General features: G+C 44.4%; 1 protein-coding gene across 1 annotated transcript; it reads left to right on the top strand.

Annotated features, from left to right (window-relative positions):
* Positions 1-5,281: 5,281 nt before the first annotated feature.
* On the top strand, positions 5,282-9,230 carry LSM5 (LSM5 homolog, U6 small nuclear RNA and mRNA degradation associated). Its single transcript, XM_084225208.1, has 5 exons — positions 5,282-5,413; positions 5,857-5,952; positions 6,183-6,210; positions 6,790-6,862; positions 7,792-9,230. Exons 1-5 carry the CDS (start codon positions 5,368-5,370, stop codon positions 7,822-7,824), a joined length of 276 nt encoding a protein of 91 aa, XP_084081334.1. The 5' UTR covers positions 5,282-5,367; the 3' UTR covers positions 7,825-9,230.
* The last annotated feature ends 5,618 nt before the right edge of the window (positions 9,231-14,848 follow it).

Below are 14,848 nucleotides of genomic sequence, written 5' to 3'. Positions count from 1 at the left end.
TATAAACCCTTTTATCTTTGTCATACCTGTGGTGCATACTGATATAGCCTAAATTCCTTTAGACCAAAAGTAGTTCTGAAATCATAACAAAAGCCCCAGGAGAGTGGGGCTTGCCTGGCACTAAAACTAACTGGATGTGCCTTCTCCTCTTGAGGTGTTACTCCCTCCTCAGGACATCTGTGCATTTCATGGCACACACAACCATCCACTTCCCCTGAACTCCTAGGAATACATCAAGATAAAAATAGGGATCATTTGTATCACTAAATCATACCTCCTTCAGATGCATTAGCCATGAAATGAGCATTTATGCAGGAAGGGCTCAAAGAACATCCTCCAACCACTACAGCCTTCAGCACTCAATAGCAAGTAAATAGCCTGTCATTAAAATACAAGCTCACAAGTCTCAATAAAGATTCCCCAGACAGCAGTCCACTGGAAAACCTTTAGCAGATCTGAAAGAAAGGTAACTGAGGGAAAATAAAGTTGAAAGAATGAAATTCTGAAAGACTGAGAGCCATCGCACCTGCTCACTTAGGTCACTTCAGTGAGTTTTAGACACTGCTGGAAATAGCAGACCCAACACAGCTCTGCACACAGATTTTCAACTCCATGCTTTCAAATTTTTTGTGGCTATCTTTCAGAACTCCTCACAATCCAAAGATGTGGACACCTGGATGGTGGTACAAGATGGGCAGAAGAAACAGGTGCATTTGAATGGGCATTTCCTCACCGCTTGATAAACACTAGCTCCTTTTATTGTGGATTTGGAGCAATAAAGGTTCTTTTTTCCCCATTCTGCAAACTAGGCAGTGGATCTGAGGAGGGCAAAGCCTTCTGTTTCAAGTTCCTCATTGAGCTTGTGGAAATAACTCCAAGGCAGTACTTGTGTCAGGCTATGGAGCAAGACGTGCAACTCATGTCAACTTCCAGACTCCAGGACAGCATGGAAACCATGCTACCCACCTTGTAAAACCTAATAACCCATAGTCTTGCGCTTGTTAATGCTTTTAGCCCACTCAGGCCTGCATGGCTGGTATCATGGAAGTGAAGGCACTGGTGGCCAGGGAAGAAGGAGAGGGTGAAGGGAAGTGCAGCAGTTTGTTTCCCAGCACTTTGAGCCTGTGAGAATGTGGAGTATCTTTGAGTCTGTGGTGATTGATGATGGTTCAAAACTGTTGCACAGTGTCTAGTTCTAGCCTTGAGCTGTAGTTGTAGAAGTTGACACACAATCTAAAGGACAGAAGACAGCACTGGACAACCTGTCTGAGGGTGGTGCTGCACCCTAGGGATGTCTTAAGGCAGAGTAGGTGGCTGGTCATTAATTCCAGCTTGTCAAAAAAGCCCATTGATTTGGAAGGTTTATTTTTAGTATGTTGCCCTTCCAATTTGGCTGATTTGGCTAATTGGCTGTCAGGGTTTTCCTTCACATCTTCATTTAGAAAAACTGCTTTCAGGTGTGAAAGAAACACCCAATCTTTGGTCTCTAACATTAGTACTGCAGGACAGCAAGTGGATGCAAAGATTGACCTACTAATTTTTCTGCCAACATTGAGAAACTTTCAAGGACAAAAACTGTTGCTAGATAGCCTATGCAACAAGGTGAGATAACACAGTGTGACAACAAACAGAGTACCCAGCTGAGTAGCTGGGTACTCTGAGCATATCTTTACACTTTCTAGACCAATAAATAATACTTCCTGTGCTCTGCCAGGCACTCTGAGTAAACAGAGGATTCCATCGTTTTTATGTAGCTCTGAATATGAGTTCCACATGTGTTGCCCTTGCCCTTTCCCTCAGAATAAGTGCTCACCCAAGCACTGAAGTTGGCTTGGGTGCTTCAAAACTACAGTGCCCTTGCTGTAGTTTTGCCTGCCCTGTGGCTGGGCTGCAAGATTTCTGCTGTGAGAACACTGCACTGCATTTGGGAGCCAAATGAAAGATTATATGTTTCCATGTCAGTAAGAAAGAAAAAGACTTCAGTGTCATTCTAGAAAGCGGACAAGGAGAGCAAACAGGTCAGTCTGGCAGTTTTGTGTAGAGTGGCTTGGCAGATGGAGAACACAGGCAAGTGTAGGCAGTGTAGAGGCTGCAAGGCCAGATCTTTCCCAGACCCAGGAAGAAGTCAAGGACAGTAACTGAACAACACTGAGAACCACAAACAGGGAAAGTGCTGTGGCCATTTGCACCAGATAAGGTGTGGAGCTGAAGGGATAGGACAACAAATTGTCTGAATTGGCAGAACTACAGAAGTTCAGTCAACACAAGATTTTCCCAGATGGCACACTCAGGCATTCAAGAAGGCAGAGATGCCCCAAAGCTCAGCCTTGCAGGAGTTGGGATTACTTCACGAGAGACAGTTTCCTATCAGTGGCTATGGGACAAGAATCTGCTGCTTGTGCAGAGAGGATATCTGTTTTCTCAGCTGGAGAGCTCTCTCCAAATGGCAGCAGCTGAGGGAAATGCAGACACCTTCAGTAGCAGTACTCTTAAAACTTATACTCTCCTCAGGCTGTCTGAGTTTCCTAGGCAAGAGAGCAAGGATTGCAGTGCACCTTGGAGGAGCAAAGAGGATAAAGAACAGCAAGGAATAACTTGATGCTCTCAGAAAATTCTGTTACTAGACCTGGGTTCCTGTGGTTAGGAAATTTAATGAGAGCCAGCTTCTGGGCACAGAGGCAGCAGGCTTTGTGCAACATCATGATGCGAGGCTCCAGGGTCACAAATTAGTATTTTGGTCCATCTTTGTTCCATTGATCCAGGTCAACGGAAGAGGACAAGTTTCAGCTGTCAGACAGGTAGCTGAGGATGAGGACATTGCACTCTATGCAACGCTGTCACTTGCATGCATGAAGACAGGAATAGACAGAAATCCTAACTCTAAGAAAGAGTCTTAGTGCCCAAATGAGATACAGACAGCAAGGACTTAGGTCCATGGAGCACTAGGAAGCCTTCTGGGACAGGAGGAGTCTGAACAAGAGGAAAAGGCTGCACTTTGATCTTAATGAAGTGAGGGTTTTGGCCCTAAAAATTCAAAGGCTCCCAGAGTAATATTTAAAATAGAAGCTGGGAGAAAGCAAACAGGCACAGAAGAGCATGTCGTGCAGACTGATGTGATGTTAAAAAGTGGATACATCTAGGGTTCAATGCCTCCTGGGAAATACCAGAAAGGAAATGAAAATAAAAATTGAAATAAGTAAGGACAGCAAGTTAGACTGCTAATGCCAGTTCATTTTCACGTGTAAAATTAAATGTTGGTGTCAGGGCAAAACTGGCACATCCTTGCATGGAGCCTGGAGAAAGGAATTAGGGATGCTGAAATGGTTACCTTCAAAGACCAGTGGCCATCTCAACAGCTGGGATATGGAGGATCAATGGGATTCAGTGTTACCTTGCTGAGAGTTTCATGGCAAAGAAGGAGTCAGTGCCCTCCCTCCCCTCTGCAAAGCTCTGGGCAATGCCATCCTATCTCCCCCAGTACCAGCAGAATGTTCCCCATATCCACTGAGTGCTCTTCTTCTCCTACAGGAGCTCTGCCTGGGCCTTCAAGGCCATTCCCCCTGGCACAACTCCTGTGATGCCAGCTGGTGCCTGTGTCCAGCAGGACAGGAGCCGGTGGAGAGGGAGTGAGTGCCAATGACCTTGGTGTCCACAGTTCCAGCGAGCACCTCCTTCTCTGAGCAGATCTGGGGGCTTCCTGTGATACAGGGTGGTAGCCACTGCCCCCCATGTGCAGCACTCCCCATGCCCAGGAGGCCCAGAGGGCTCTTTCTGGCCCCGGTGGCTACTGTGCACAGATGAAGCCAGCTGGGAACAGTGGTGGGATGAAGCTACTGAAAGGCTTCAAAAACCTCCCACATGCCCACCTCTGGTGAGTCAACTGACAAATGTGGGGAATTAAAATCTTCACATAAAAGAGTGGGGCCAGCAGCAGCCAGTGATTGTCCCCCTGTGCTAAGCAATGGTGAGACCACACCTTGAGTCCTGTGTTCAGCTGTGGGCCTGTTAGCAAAAGTCAGTAAAAATAAAAACCCCTTAACACTAATTTGGCATTAAGAAGCCAGCATTCTTTATTGAGCTGGATGCATGAGGGGATAGCTCCTCCAAAATCTCATTCATACTGAGTACAGAGAAAGCTCTAGTTTATATACTGTATTTTGTATACACATTGATAGGATTTCCTAGAAGAAACATATATATGAGAATAATTTCTCCGAAGTCATTAACATATGTTCCCTGCCATCTCTCCATGTGTTGTTCTGTCCTGAGGGTCTCTTTGGTGATCCCTAGTGGTCAGGGACTCCAAAGTTGTAGCTGACAGCCTTGTGAACTGGTAAAGTTGGTGCAACTGGGCTGGTTGCTTGCCAGTTCTTCCTACAGAATAAGCATTGTGCAGTTCCACAGGTCAATGGTTTTTGAAGAACAGGCATTGTATTAACCCACCCATTGTGCAAACAATTCTTCATCTGGCAACAGGCCCCTCTCTGCAAGAAGGATATTGAGGTGCTGGAGTGTGTCCAGAGAAGGGCAACAGGGCTGATGAAGGGCCTGGAGCTCAAGTCCCCTGAGGAGGTGCTGAGAGAGCTGGGTTGTTTAGTGTCAAGAAAAGGAAATTCGGGGGACTTATCACTCTCTACACCAGCCCGAAAGCAGGTTGTAGCCAGGCAGTCTCTTTCTCCCAGATAGCAAGTGACAGGACAAGAGGACAGCCCCAAGCTGTGCTGGGGAGGTTTAGGTTGGACATTAGAAAGAATTTCTTCACAGAAGAGCTGCCCAAGGGGCTGGTAAAGTCAGCATCCCTAGAGCTGTTTAAGCAAAGACTGAAGAGACTGGATGTGGCACTCAGTGCTATGTTTTGGTTTACAAGGCGAGATTCGTGGGGTCGGCCTCGGTGATCTCAAGAGATCTTTTCCAACCTGCCTTCTTCCGTGATGCAGTAGCAGCTGAGCCATCACAGCGCGCACTACACAGTCCGCGGTCCTGACACGGGGGCACATCGGTACCGGCGGCAGCCCCGCCGGCACTGCTCGGCTGGGCAGGCAGGACGAGAATGAAGGGCGAAAAGAGGGGATTTGCTTTAAGTCTCGTCCCTACACGGAGACAGCACACAGCACGACTCCAGAGGCACGCCTGCACCGCGAGGGGACCGCGGGCGACGCTGCAGCGGAGCGGGGCGGAGCGGGGCGGAGGCCTGCCGGCCCGGCCCTTCCCGTGTGGGCGGTGCGGCAGCGGGCGGAGCGGGGCGGGGGGCTGCCGGCCCGGCCCTTCCCGTGTGGGCGGTGCGGCAGCGGGGCGGAGCGGGGCGGAGGCCTGCCGGCCCGGCCCTTCCCGTGTGGGCGGTGCGGCAGCCATTGGTCAGGTTCCGACATGGCGGCCAGCGCGGTGTCCAACCCGTCCCAGCTCCTGCCCCTCGGTAACGATGGGGGATTCCCGGGGCCCGGGCCGGGGTGCCTCTCGGGTGTTCGGGGCGGCTGCGGGCCCCCTGGGGAAGCCGAGCTGCGCCGGCGCCTGGCGGGAAGCGGGAGGGCGGGAGCGCCTGCCGTCAGGCGGCGGGGCCCGCGCGCGGCCCGGGAGGAGATCGGGGTCTGGGAAAAAGGGGGAGTGAGTAGGGGATTGGTGTGGGGGTGTTGGAGTGTGGGGATGAGGCGTGGGGCTGTGGGAGGGTATGAGGGAGGCCGGTGGAAGTGGGGATGGGTGTAAGGATGTCGGGAGGGGGGCGTGCTGGTTTATGTGGGAGAGTGGAGGGGGAGTGTGTAAGGTTGTGTGGAATGTGCCTCTTTGTAAATAAACACAAAAAAACCCGTGAGGCACGAAACCCTTCCTTTGTAGAACGTATGTTTTTCTGTGTATCTACAGAACTTGTGGACAAGTGCATCGGTTCACGTATTCACATCGTGATGAAGAGCGACAAAGAAATTGTTGGGACTCTTCTAGGATTTGATGACTTTGTCAGTATCCTTTGATGGATTGTCTTTAACGCTGTCTGCCTTATGCTCTGGCCTAAGTAATTTACAGCTGTTGAGAGTTTTGAGTTCACTGAATTGAACTTCTTTATATGGATCAGTTGTATTTTAATATTTTAAACTTTCAGGTAAAATCACATTTTGGCATAAAATGAAAATAGCATTAAATAGTCTAGTTTTAAAATCTGGGTCTTATTTTCCTTGAAACTGGATTTTCAGATATGGTGCTGGAAGATGTTACGGAATTGTAAGTATGTTTTCTGCCTCTTGTTGTTATTTAATTTGGTTCACTGAGACAAAGTACTGTGTAAGATCTGCAAAAAAATGTTTTTACATTTATGGAATACTTACCAGCTGAGTAGTTTAAAAACACTAGTAAGTGATCTGTTCAGGCCAGCCATGCCATAGAGTAGCTATTGCATGGTTTATACTTGTATGGGGATCCTATTTGTAGTCTCAATTTTGCATGGGTTGTGTGGGAAATTTCCAGTAGTTAATTTGTTTTTAGAGTTCTTCAAGACCTAGGCTAAGATTCAACAAGGTAGCAAACTTAAATATTTTTACGTTGCCATAACATGTTGATATATCATATTCAAGAAATTGTCAAGCTTTAGAGGGTAAATACACATCTTCATGTACTGAATGGAGAGAGCTTTTCAGTTAGCTTTCTGTATGTGGGTGCTCCATTTATGAAGATTGTGCTGCTGTGAAGCTGATTTATTTGTTAGTTCCAGCAATGGTCACCTTAATGCGGAGATTTCTGTCAAATCTGGAGCCACTGTCCCTGGTTCTGTGTTCTTACTTACTGTTTCTAACACTCCTTCAGTGAGATCACACCTGAGGGCAGAAGAATCACAAAGCTGGACCAGATTCTGCTCAATGGAAATAACATAACTATGGTGAGTCATCAGAAGCTGCCTGTGTTGACTTTCTGTGCCTGTAATTCAATCAGTGATTGTATTCAACTCCTTTAAGCCAAGCTTTCCTGACAGTTACGCTGCATCAGGAAGTTTCAAGTAGCTTGTCTGCATAGGTGGCCACAAAGCCTCGACTTCCAATGCAAGGGTATTCCTAATTTTGTGGGAAGAGGAAGGCTCATGTGGAAAGATTTGAGTCTATGCTGGCTCTGTATGAATGAGGAATATTCTCCATTGTGTTGTTTTACCTATCTTGCACCTCTGCATTGTGTGTCGGAGCAGGTGCCATCCTGTGGCAATTTTTAAGCCTTTTTCCTGCTTTGGTTATTGTTCTGCATGTTGAAAAGACAGCATACATTCTGACTCCTTGTATGGAGTGAAATTCCTACCATACGGTTAAGCTGGGGGTGTGTTGCCCTTGATGAAGAACCGAGTGAATTTTCAGCAAGACATAGATACATTTCTGCATTAGATCTCGTTTGTCTTTTGGGGATGTATCTTCCCATATCAGGAAGTCCATGATTTAGACTTACTCTTATTTTGATCCCAAAACCAGTGAAGCTCTTTCTGTTTAGAAGTGCTCAGCTGATAATGAAAAAGATATCAGTAAAAGTAGTGGTTAATCCTTTTTTTTCCCCTTGTGTTTTTCCTTTTGTATTTCTTTTTCTGTTCTTCGCTTTGCTTTCTTCACAAGGAGGTGCTATGCTGATTTACTCCCTGCTGCGTTTTTGGTTTGTGCGTCTCTGGCAATAACTGACTTCATCTGTTGGGAGAGTCTGAAAGCCACTTTTGTGGTCTAGCATGAAGTCTCCATGTCCTAAAATGTTTGTTGTAAAGTAAGAGCTATCATGTATGGGTTTGTAAAGCTTTACTCTATGGCACTAATGCAAAAATGTTTTACTGTTTTATAGCTGGTTCCCGGAGGAGAAGGACCTGAAGTATGAAGACATGAAGTCTTCAGTGTGTATAAAGTACATATGTACTTTATATGTACATGCAAAATCTAAATAGAGATTTTGGGGTAGGAATGTTTTGTTCATTTGCTTTGCTTACATACTTCACATTGTACAAAAGACAACTTGACGTTGTACAAAAGTGCTGGTGGTAATGTTGATTTTGTAAGTAGAAATCATGACTTTCTTGTAAAGACACCTGAACCTCTTCTGAATAAAAGGCTTTTTCCTTAATGGTTGCTAAGTTCTGTTAAGTGAGTGCACAAGTTTGATGATTTTATAACTACTTGATGGAGTAGAAAAATGACAGTTGTGTTTTGGTTGGCATCATTCTTCATTTTTTCTACATCTGTTGCATTTGTTTCTGGCGCGAGTTTATATAATACACAAGTCAGGATGTTGCTGTGCTCTGGCATGCACGCAGATACTGAGCTGGATGTTTTGTTCGAAGTCTGTGTCACTGGAAACCATGTGGCAGAGTTCTGTAGAGTTCTGAAAGCCCTTCAGACCACATGCATCTGTTTGATGCTCAGCAGCCTTTGGTTCTGCCGGCCTTGAGGTTCAACTCTTGTGGACCATTTTATCAGTGGATATCCGTCCTGACAGCAGAAGCCCTGCAATGGCATTTGACAGGTGAGAACAGACAGACCTGACCTGTTTTATGTTCCAGGGCTAAAAATCCCCAAGGCTGGTGTTAAAACTTCTCATTTGTGTCAGTGGTGACTCTGCTTACACCACTAGATAATGCTATGTGTACTCAAATTGGGAGGTGCTTGTGTCTGCTTGCGTAGTTTGGAACACTCATTTTAGAGTGAACAGGAGCCTTGTGTCTCCATCTGTTCTCCTGTGATATAAAAGTTTGACAGATATTGCAAGCTACTATTTTAGGATAATTTCTCTAAGTAATTGTTGTTATGACGTTGTGCTCTCAGTGCAGCCTAAGCTTCCATAGTACACCTCTCAGCTGGCTTCTATATGTAAATGTAGAGAGGAGAGGAGGGGAATCACAGGTGCCTGCTGTCACTGTGGACAAGGTGGGTGCTGCATGGGCTCACGTGGACAGGACTTGCTTTTCCTTCCCATCACCAGAAGAAAGAAGAGTTGAAGAAGGGGGCTCAAGAGCAAGATTCTGCAAGGAAGCTGCTGTACTGGATCTCTCTGCCTTGCTTAATCTGACAGAAAAACTGCCTTCTACTAGCTGGGTGTGAGCTCAGAAAGCAGTGAGAACCTCTTGCTGTAGCCTGTTAGAAGGAGGGTGTTCCTCCTCTCTCGCAGGGAGACTGCGGTTACTGGCTCACGTGTTCTGAATAAGTGATCTGTGTTTGGATTTTGTCCTGGCAATCAGTACCATTACTCCCTGAATGTGTTGCTTTTTTCCTTTCTGTCTCCATTTCTTCCTCCAGCTTTTATTAATACATGTATTAAAAAAGATACATTTTTTTAAACTTAAATTTGATTGAAGCATCATCAGTGGGTGTTTGCCTCAAGCACTTTCCTAGAAATAAGTTCTTTTCACAAGAAATGAGAACTTCAGAGATTTCTAGTCAGGTCAGAACTACTGTGTTGGGCTATTGTTGAATAAAATTTTGGTTTTGTTCTAGTTGTCCAGTTTGAACGCACTTGATTTCTGCTTCACTGAGTGTTTTGAAAACAGTCACACTTCTGAGAGAAGAAGAGTAGGTCTTGACTCAAAAGCAGCTTTTATTTTGACAGCACAACCATCTTGTTCTCTCAGGAGTTTGTTGCCTTGAAAAAACCCAAACAACTTGATACTGCCTCAGTTTTTACTTGATTGGCTGTGTTTTGTTCTACTTACTCCAGAAGGACTGCTTAGACTCTCAGGAAGACATTTTAATTCCTGACTCAGGTCTGCAGAGATCCCTCTAAAGATGGTTTGTGCATCCAAAGCACTGTTAATCCTTTCTAAGATGAAACATTTCTCCATTGTCAGCTGAGAATACAAAGTATTCCAGGTGTGTCTGGTTTGCTTTGCATTCATTATTCCTGTAGTCTGTTGCTTTGGAAGTGCAGCTAATAAGCTTGTCCAGTCTGTAAGTAAGTTGTGGCTTTTCTTCTTCCTCCCCTAGAAATGCAAGCACTTAATTATACTGCACTCTCTTCTTGTGGACACTGATCTTCTCCAGAATACTATTCAGGGTGCCACCACATGTAGGTAATTTAAAATAATAACCTTAGACTTTAAAAAGATAGAAAACTGAATGAGGCTATAAGTTTAGGGCAAGATAATTGTGAGGTTAAATAACTTTGTAGTTAGGCCATGCACAGTAGTGGTTCTCTTCAGATTTATGTTTGTGTTGCTTTCTGTTTTTCTTTAGGATAGCACCAGTTGCAGTGATCTTTAGTTCTACTACCTGGCTATCTGTCTTAGTATGGCTTTCTGCCTACTATTTCAGTATACTTGCTCATTCTGTTTTGGGTACAATATCCTCAAAGTATTACAATGACTCCTGTCTGTCCCAGGTCACTGGTAATTCTTAGCACACTCACTGCTTCCAAAGCTTATAATTGTAATTTTGCAGTCTCATCAGCAACATGTCATTTTGCAGGTGAAACAATATTTTGGTCAATTGAACTACAGTCAGACACAATCTAAGTAGAGAACACTAGGATATTTATTCCAGTTTCAATTCCAATGAATCTGACCTCGAGGCAGTTGACGCAAGGAGTCAGAAAATATTTTCAGGAGCTTGCTTTGACATTTTTGAACTGCCATAATGAATAGGAATCAAAATTCAACTTTGTTTTGACAGATGCTGCGTTAATGCTGGGCCACACTTTTGCTTTCTGCTAAAAGAGAGAATGGATTTGAATTAATCATTTATCAATAGATTCTGCAAACTTGATGTTATTTTCATGAAGACACTATGGTTGGTTAATTAAACTGTTAGAAACAAAATCAGGAATTCAAAAACTGTGCCATTTTATTTCAGAGGTCCTTGCTTATATTTGTACAATATATTTCATAACTCTCCATTTTCTGCAAAACTTAATATATCTTTCATGGCTTTTTTCTATAAACTTTTATAATTTCACATTCTCTTGAAGCCTTCTAGAAGCTCAAAATAAGCATTACAAATGAAATATTTGCTGTCTTCACAGGAAAACAGTTGCAAGAAAACACAAAAATATACCTCTTTAATCCATTAGGAAGAAATCTTTCAAGCAGATTGAATACAATCTTCATACATCAGTACTTAATACATTTCGTTAGCTGTTTTCTTTTTTTATTATGTATTTATCCAAAATTTTAAAATAAATTTAAATATGGCAAAGTACTGTAATTTTATTCCAATTAAGGGTTCTCAAAACCCAGAGTAACATTTTTAAATCTAATTCAAACCTGTAAACATTATTTAGTATTTGGTTGGGTGGTTGGTTGGTTTTGTGTGCTTCTTTTAATGGATCCTCATATTTTGTTTTCAGTACTGATTAAAAAGAGTGGCCTTCAGCAGCCATTAAGTGCAAAGTGATTTTGCAAGTCCTGCTGTCACCTGCATTCCCCTGGCATTCCATTTGGTGAAGAACTTGATGTGGCAGCAGCCCCTGCACAGCAAGAGGAAAACACAGGTTATAAGGATTTATAAATAAGCAGTTAAAATGTTTTTCCATTTAGTAAGCACTGGTATATTGTTATGATTTAGGAATGTTACTCAGTTCAGTGCCCCACTGAAGCTCTCCCAAACTGTGCACAGTTTTTGACCATGCCAGAGGCTGATGCACAGTAAGGAATATGATACCTACTCAATATTGTGCTCTTTGGCCCAGGGGTCTGTAAGACTACTTTTGAAATTAATCCCGTTGTCTGAGTCAGCTCTTTCTGGGGTTCCATGTCACCACCTGCCTTGCTTTTCAAGACCCAAGATGGTGTTTGGGCATAGGCTACATCTCTAGCCATCCTGTGGTGGATTCCACCCTTATTCAGCACATAGCATTTGCCTTCACAGGTTTGTGGGAGTGCAGTCTGACTAGCTAGGCCTCTCCATATTTGTATTTTGGGCGTTGTTACCCATACCACAGAGGCTTTACTCGGCCTGCTTGATTGCAGTGCATGTTTCACTGCTAAGGATAATCTAGGAAATGTTGTCCATGGTTAAGTCCGCCCCTCAGTCCCAAGTCCATCTGTATTGTTCCATCTCTTCTCTGATGACCTGAAGCATCATGGGCCCAATGAGCCAGAAGTAATTCACCCTTATGTTGCTAGTCCACATCCACCTGAGACACTTTAATCTTGGCAACTCAATCCACCTGTCCATTGTTGTGATGTTCTTCAGTAGCCCAGCTAACAGGTGTGTGTGTATCTACGTGATGTGCTTTTACAGCCAGCTTTTTTCTCCAAGTAGTGATGTCTTGTCAATCTTCAGCAGCCCAGATGGCTTAACCTTTTTTCTACTAATTTATGTTTTTGTATTAATCCAGCCACCCCTACAGAGCATTTGCTTCTGTTCAGTAGTCAGTGTAGAGGTAGGGCTCTGGCCATTTCTCTTGTTTAGTGATATATCTACAGCCATCTGGATGGCTTTCAGGCCTGCAAATTGACTTGATCCACCTTGTCCTGTAGTAGCTTCTGCAACTTGCCGTATAGTACTCCATATAGCAGTTTCTTTTTTTTGATTTATCCCCAAGATATGGCAGGAACTGTCAATGATGAAGCCATTTTCCTTTTTCTGATAGCTGACTATATGGTGTGGCCTCATCAGTATGTCACCTTCTTGTCCTCCTCTGATGATGATAGTCCAAAATATTTGGCTTCCTTGATTTCCAAGATCCCTGGGTGATTGGTATTTCCTATTGAGCTTGCTGGGTGATCATCACAATTGACTTACTCCATGTAGCATCAGTGACATGATGTGTGTCAGAGACTTTCTCTTTAAACATCCAGCCTAGCACTGGCAGTCAGGGTGCCAGAAGGAGCTGTGCTTTGGTGCCAGTTACTTCCAAAGCACCTCAAAACCCTACATAAGCTGCCAGGATCTCTTTTTCAGCTGGGGTATAACATGCCTTAGCTCTCTTTTATCTCTGAGTCTGGAACCCCACTGGTCTACCTGGGTAATTTTTGCCAGAGACTCCAGGAAAGACCATTCTCCCTATCTGCAGTGTAAAGCAAATTTTTCACATGCGCTGCTGTCCGGACTGGCCCAAAGGTTACTGCATGAAGAATCTCCTGTTTAGATAATTCAAAAGCCTGTTATTGTTCAGGACCCCTCCTTAAATTATTTTTCTTCCATGTCACGTAATATTGAGAGGGTTTACAATCTGACCGTAATCTGTAATATGCATCCTCCAGAAACCTGCAGTGGCTAGGAAAACCTATGCTTGCTTTCTGCTGGTTGGTGGGTACATAGCTTCTTGTTTGTTTACCACATCCATTGGAATCTGATGACATCCTTCTTGCCATTTTACTTGTAAAACCTGAATTTTCTGGGCAGATCCCTCGAGTTTGCTTTGCTTTATGGCAAAACTGGCCTTCAGGAGAAGGCCAGTACTCTGAGAAACCAGGCAAGATCATCCTTGAGAGAATACCTTTCCCTCACACTTGACATGAACTGTCTCCAGTGGCTGAGAGTGTCTGGGCTCTTCCCAATCATCTTGTCAATGCCCATATTCCAGGACAGAGATCCCAGCTTCTTGGCTTCACTGCCATCCAGTTTCATATCACAGGCCATTACATTCCAGAATTAGAGCAGCCAGGTCACCAGGGGCTCTCCTGATGAGTGGTTGAAATCTATTTGTACATCTCACAGCTGACCTGAGGATTGGGATCAGGTGATTATCTCCGGCCCTGCCTTTTTCTCCTGTTCTGAGGGCTCTACTTCCTCTTCATCCCTCATGCAGTGAATTGATTACATGTTGGATTTCTTTTTCTGTATAGGGTTGACTTCTACTGGTTGTTCCTCTGGTTCAGCAGCAATTTGAGTGGCCTGCTTTCTTTCTCCACCTCTGGGAATGATGTCTACTGTTGAGCAGTGTCCAGTACACAGTAGCCAGGACAGAACACATTGTGTAAGTTTGTGCCTCTTTGGAGCTGCTACAGCATTTTTCTTTGACATATTTCATCATTTTATCAGGTTGTTAAAGTGATGTACTTGTTCACAGGTGAACTGCTAAACCATTGGAGAAGTCCTCCCAACACTGGCTCATGTCCTCCTACGTTCCATGCTACTCATTACTATCCCACTTCAGGGCAGATCTCTGAATAACCTCTCCAGAAATCTTTCTTGGCTCTAAATATACTGTGTACTGCACTGAGGAGACCTAGCAGACCTAGCAACAAGAACATACTTTCCTTAACATCTAAAGGGAATTCAGAATTCTTAAAAGGTGTTGTAATAGGCATGAAGGGGTAAAAGGAGGTGAAAGGTTGGGGAAAATCATCCTCCTCTTTCCCCCCATAGACTGGATACTTTTAATAATGGACTCCCAAGGGTAGCACATTAATTAAGGGTGGGAGAGCAACACTGAATAAACATCCCAAATGACCCTTGATATTATCATGTTATGAGCTGATATCAGAGAGTGCAACAGAGCAATCCTGATCCCTCTCCATGCTTCGAAAAAGAGAAACGCAGTGGGCACACAGTACATATATGGAAACAAATTTCATTTCTGTTGGCTAGATTTTGGCACTGGGGGATACAGAGATGGCTTCTGTGAGGGGCTGCTGAAACCTTCCTCGCGGTCTGGTAGAGCCAATGCCAGCTAGGTCCAGGACAGGTGTGTCACTAGGCAAGGCTCAGTCAGTTAGACATTATGGTAATGCCTCTGCAACAACATATTCAAGGAGAAGGAAAAAATAATGGTTTTGCACAGATGCAACTGTGGCCAGAGAAGAGCAAAAGAATATTTGAGCGGAACAACTCTGCAGACACCAAAGTAAGTGGGGAAGGAGGTGGGGAGTTGTGATCCACCTGCAGTCTGCCAAGGAGAGCCACACTCAGGTGAATGCCAAGAGACTGTGGATTCATGGGAGGCCTGTGCTGAAGCAGGCTCCTGGCAG

Source organism: Fringilla coelebs (assembly GCF_963513975.1).
Source record: "Fringilla coelebs genome assembly, chromosome: Z".
Classification (NCBI taxonomy): Eukaryota; Metazoa; Chordata; class Aves; order Passeriformes; family Fringillidae; genus Fringilla; species Fringilla coelebs.
This window is presented reverse-complemented; position numbering and strand designations above follow the sequence as displayed.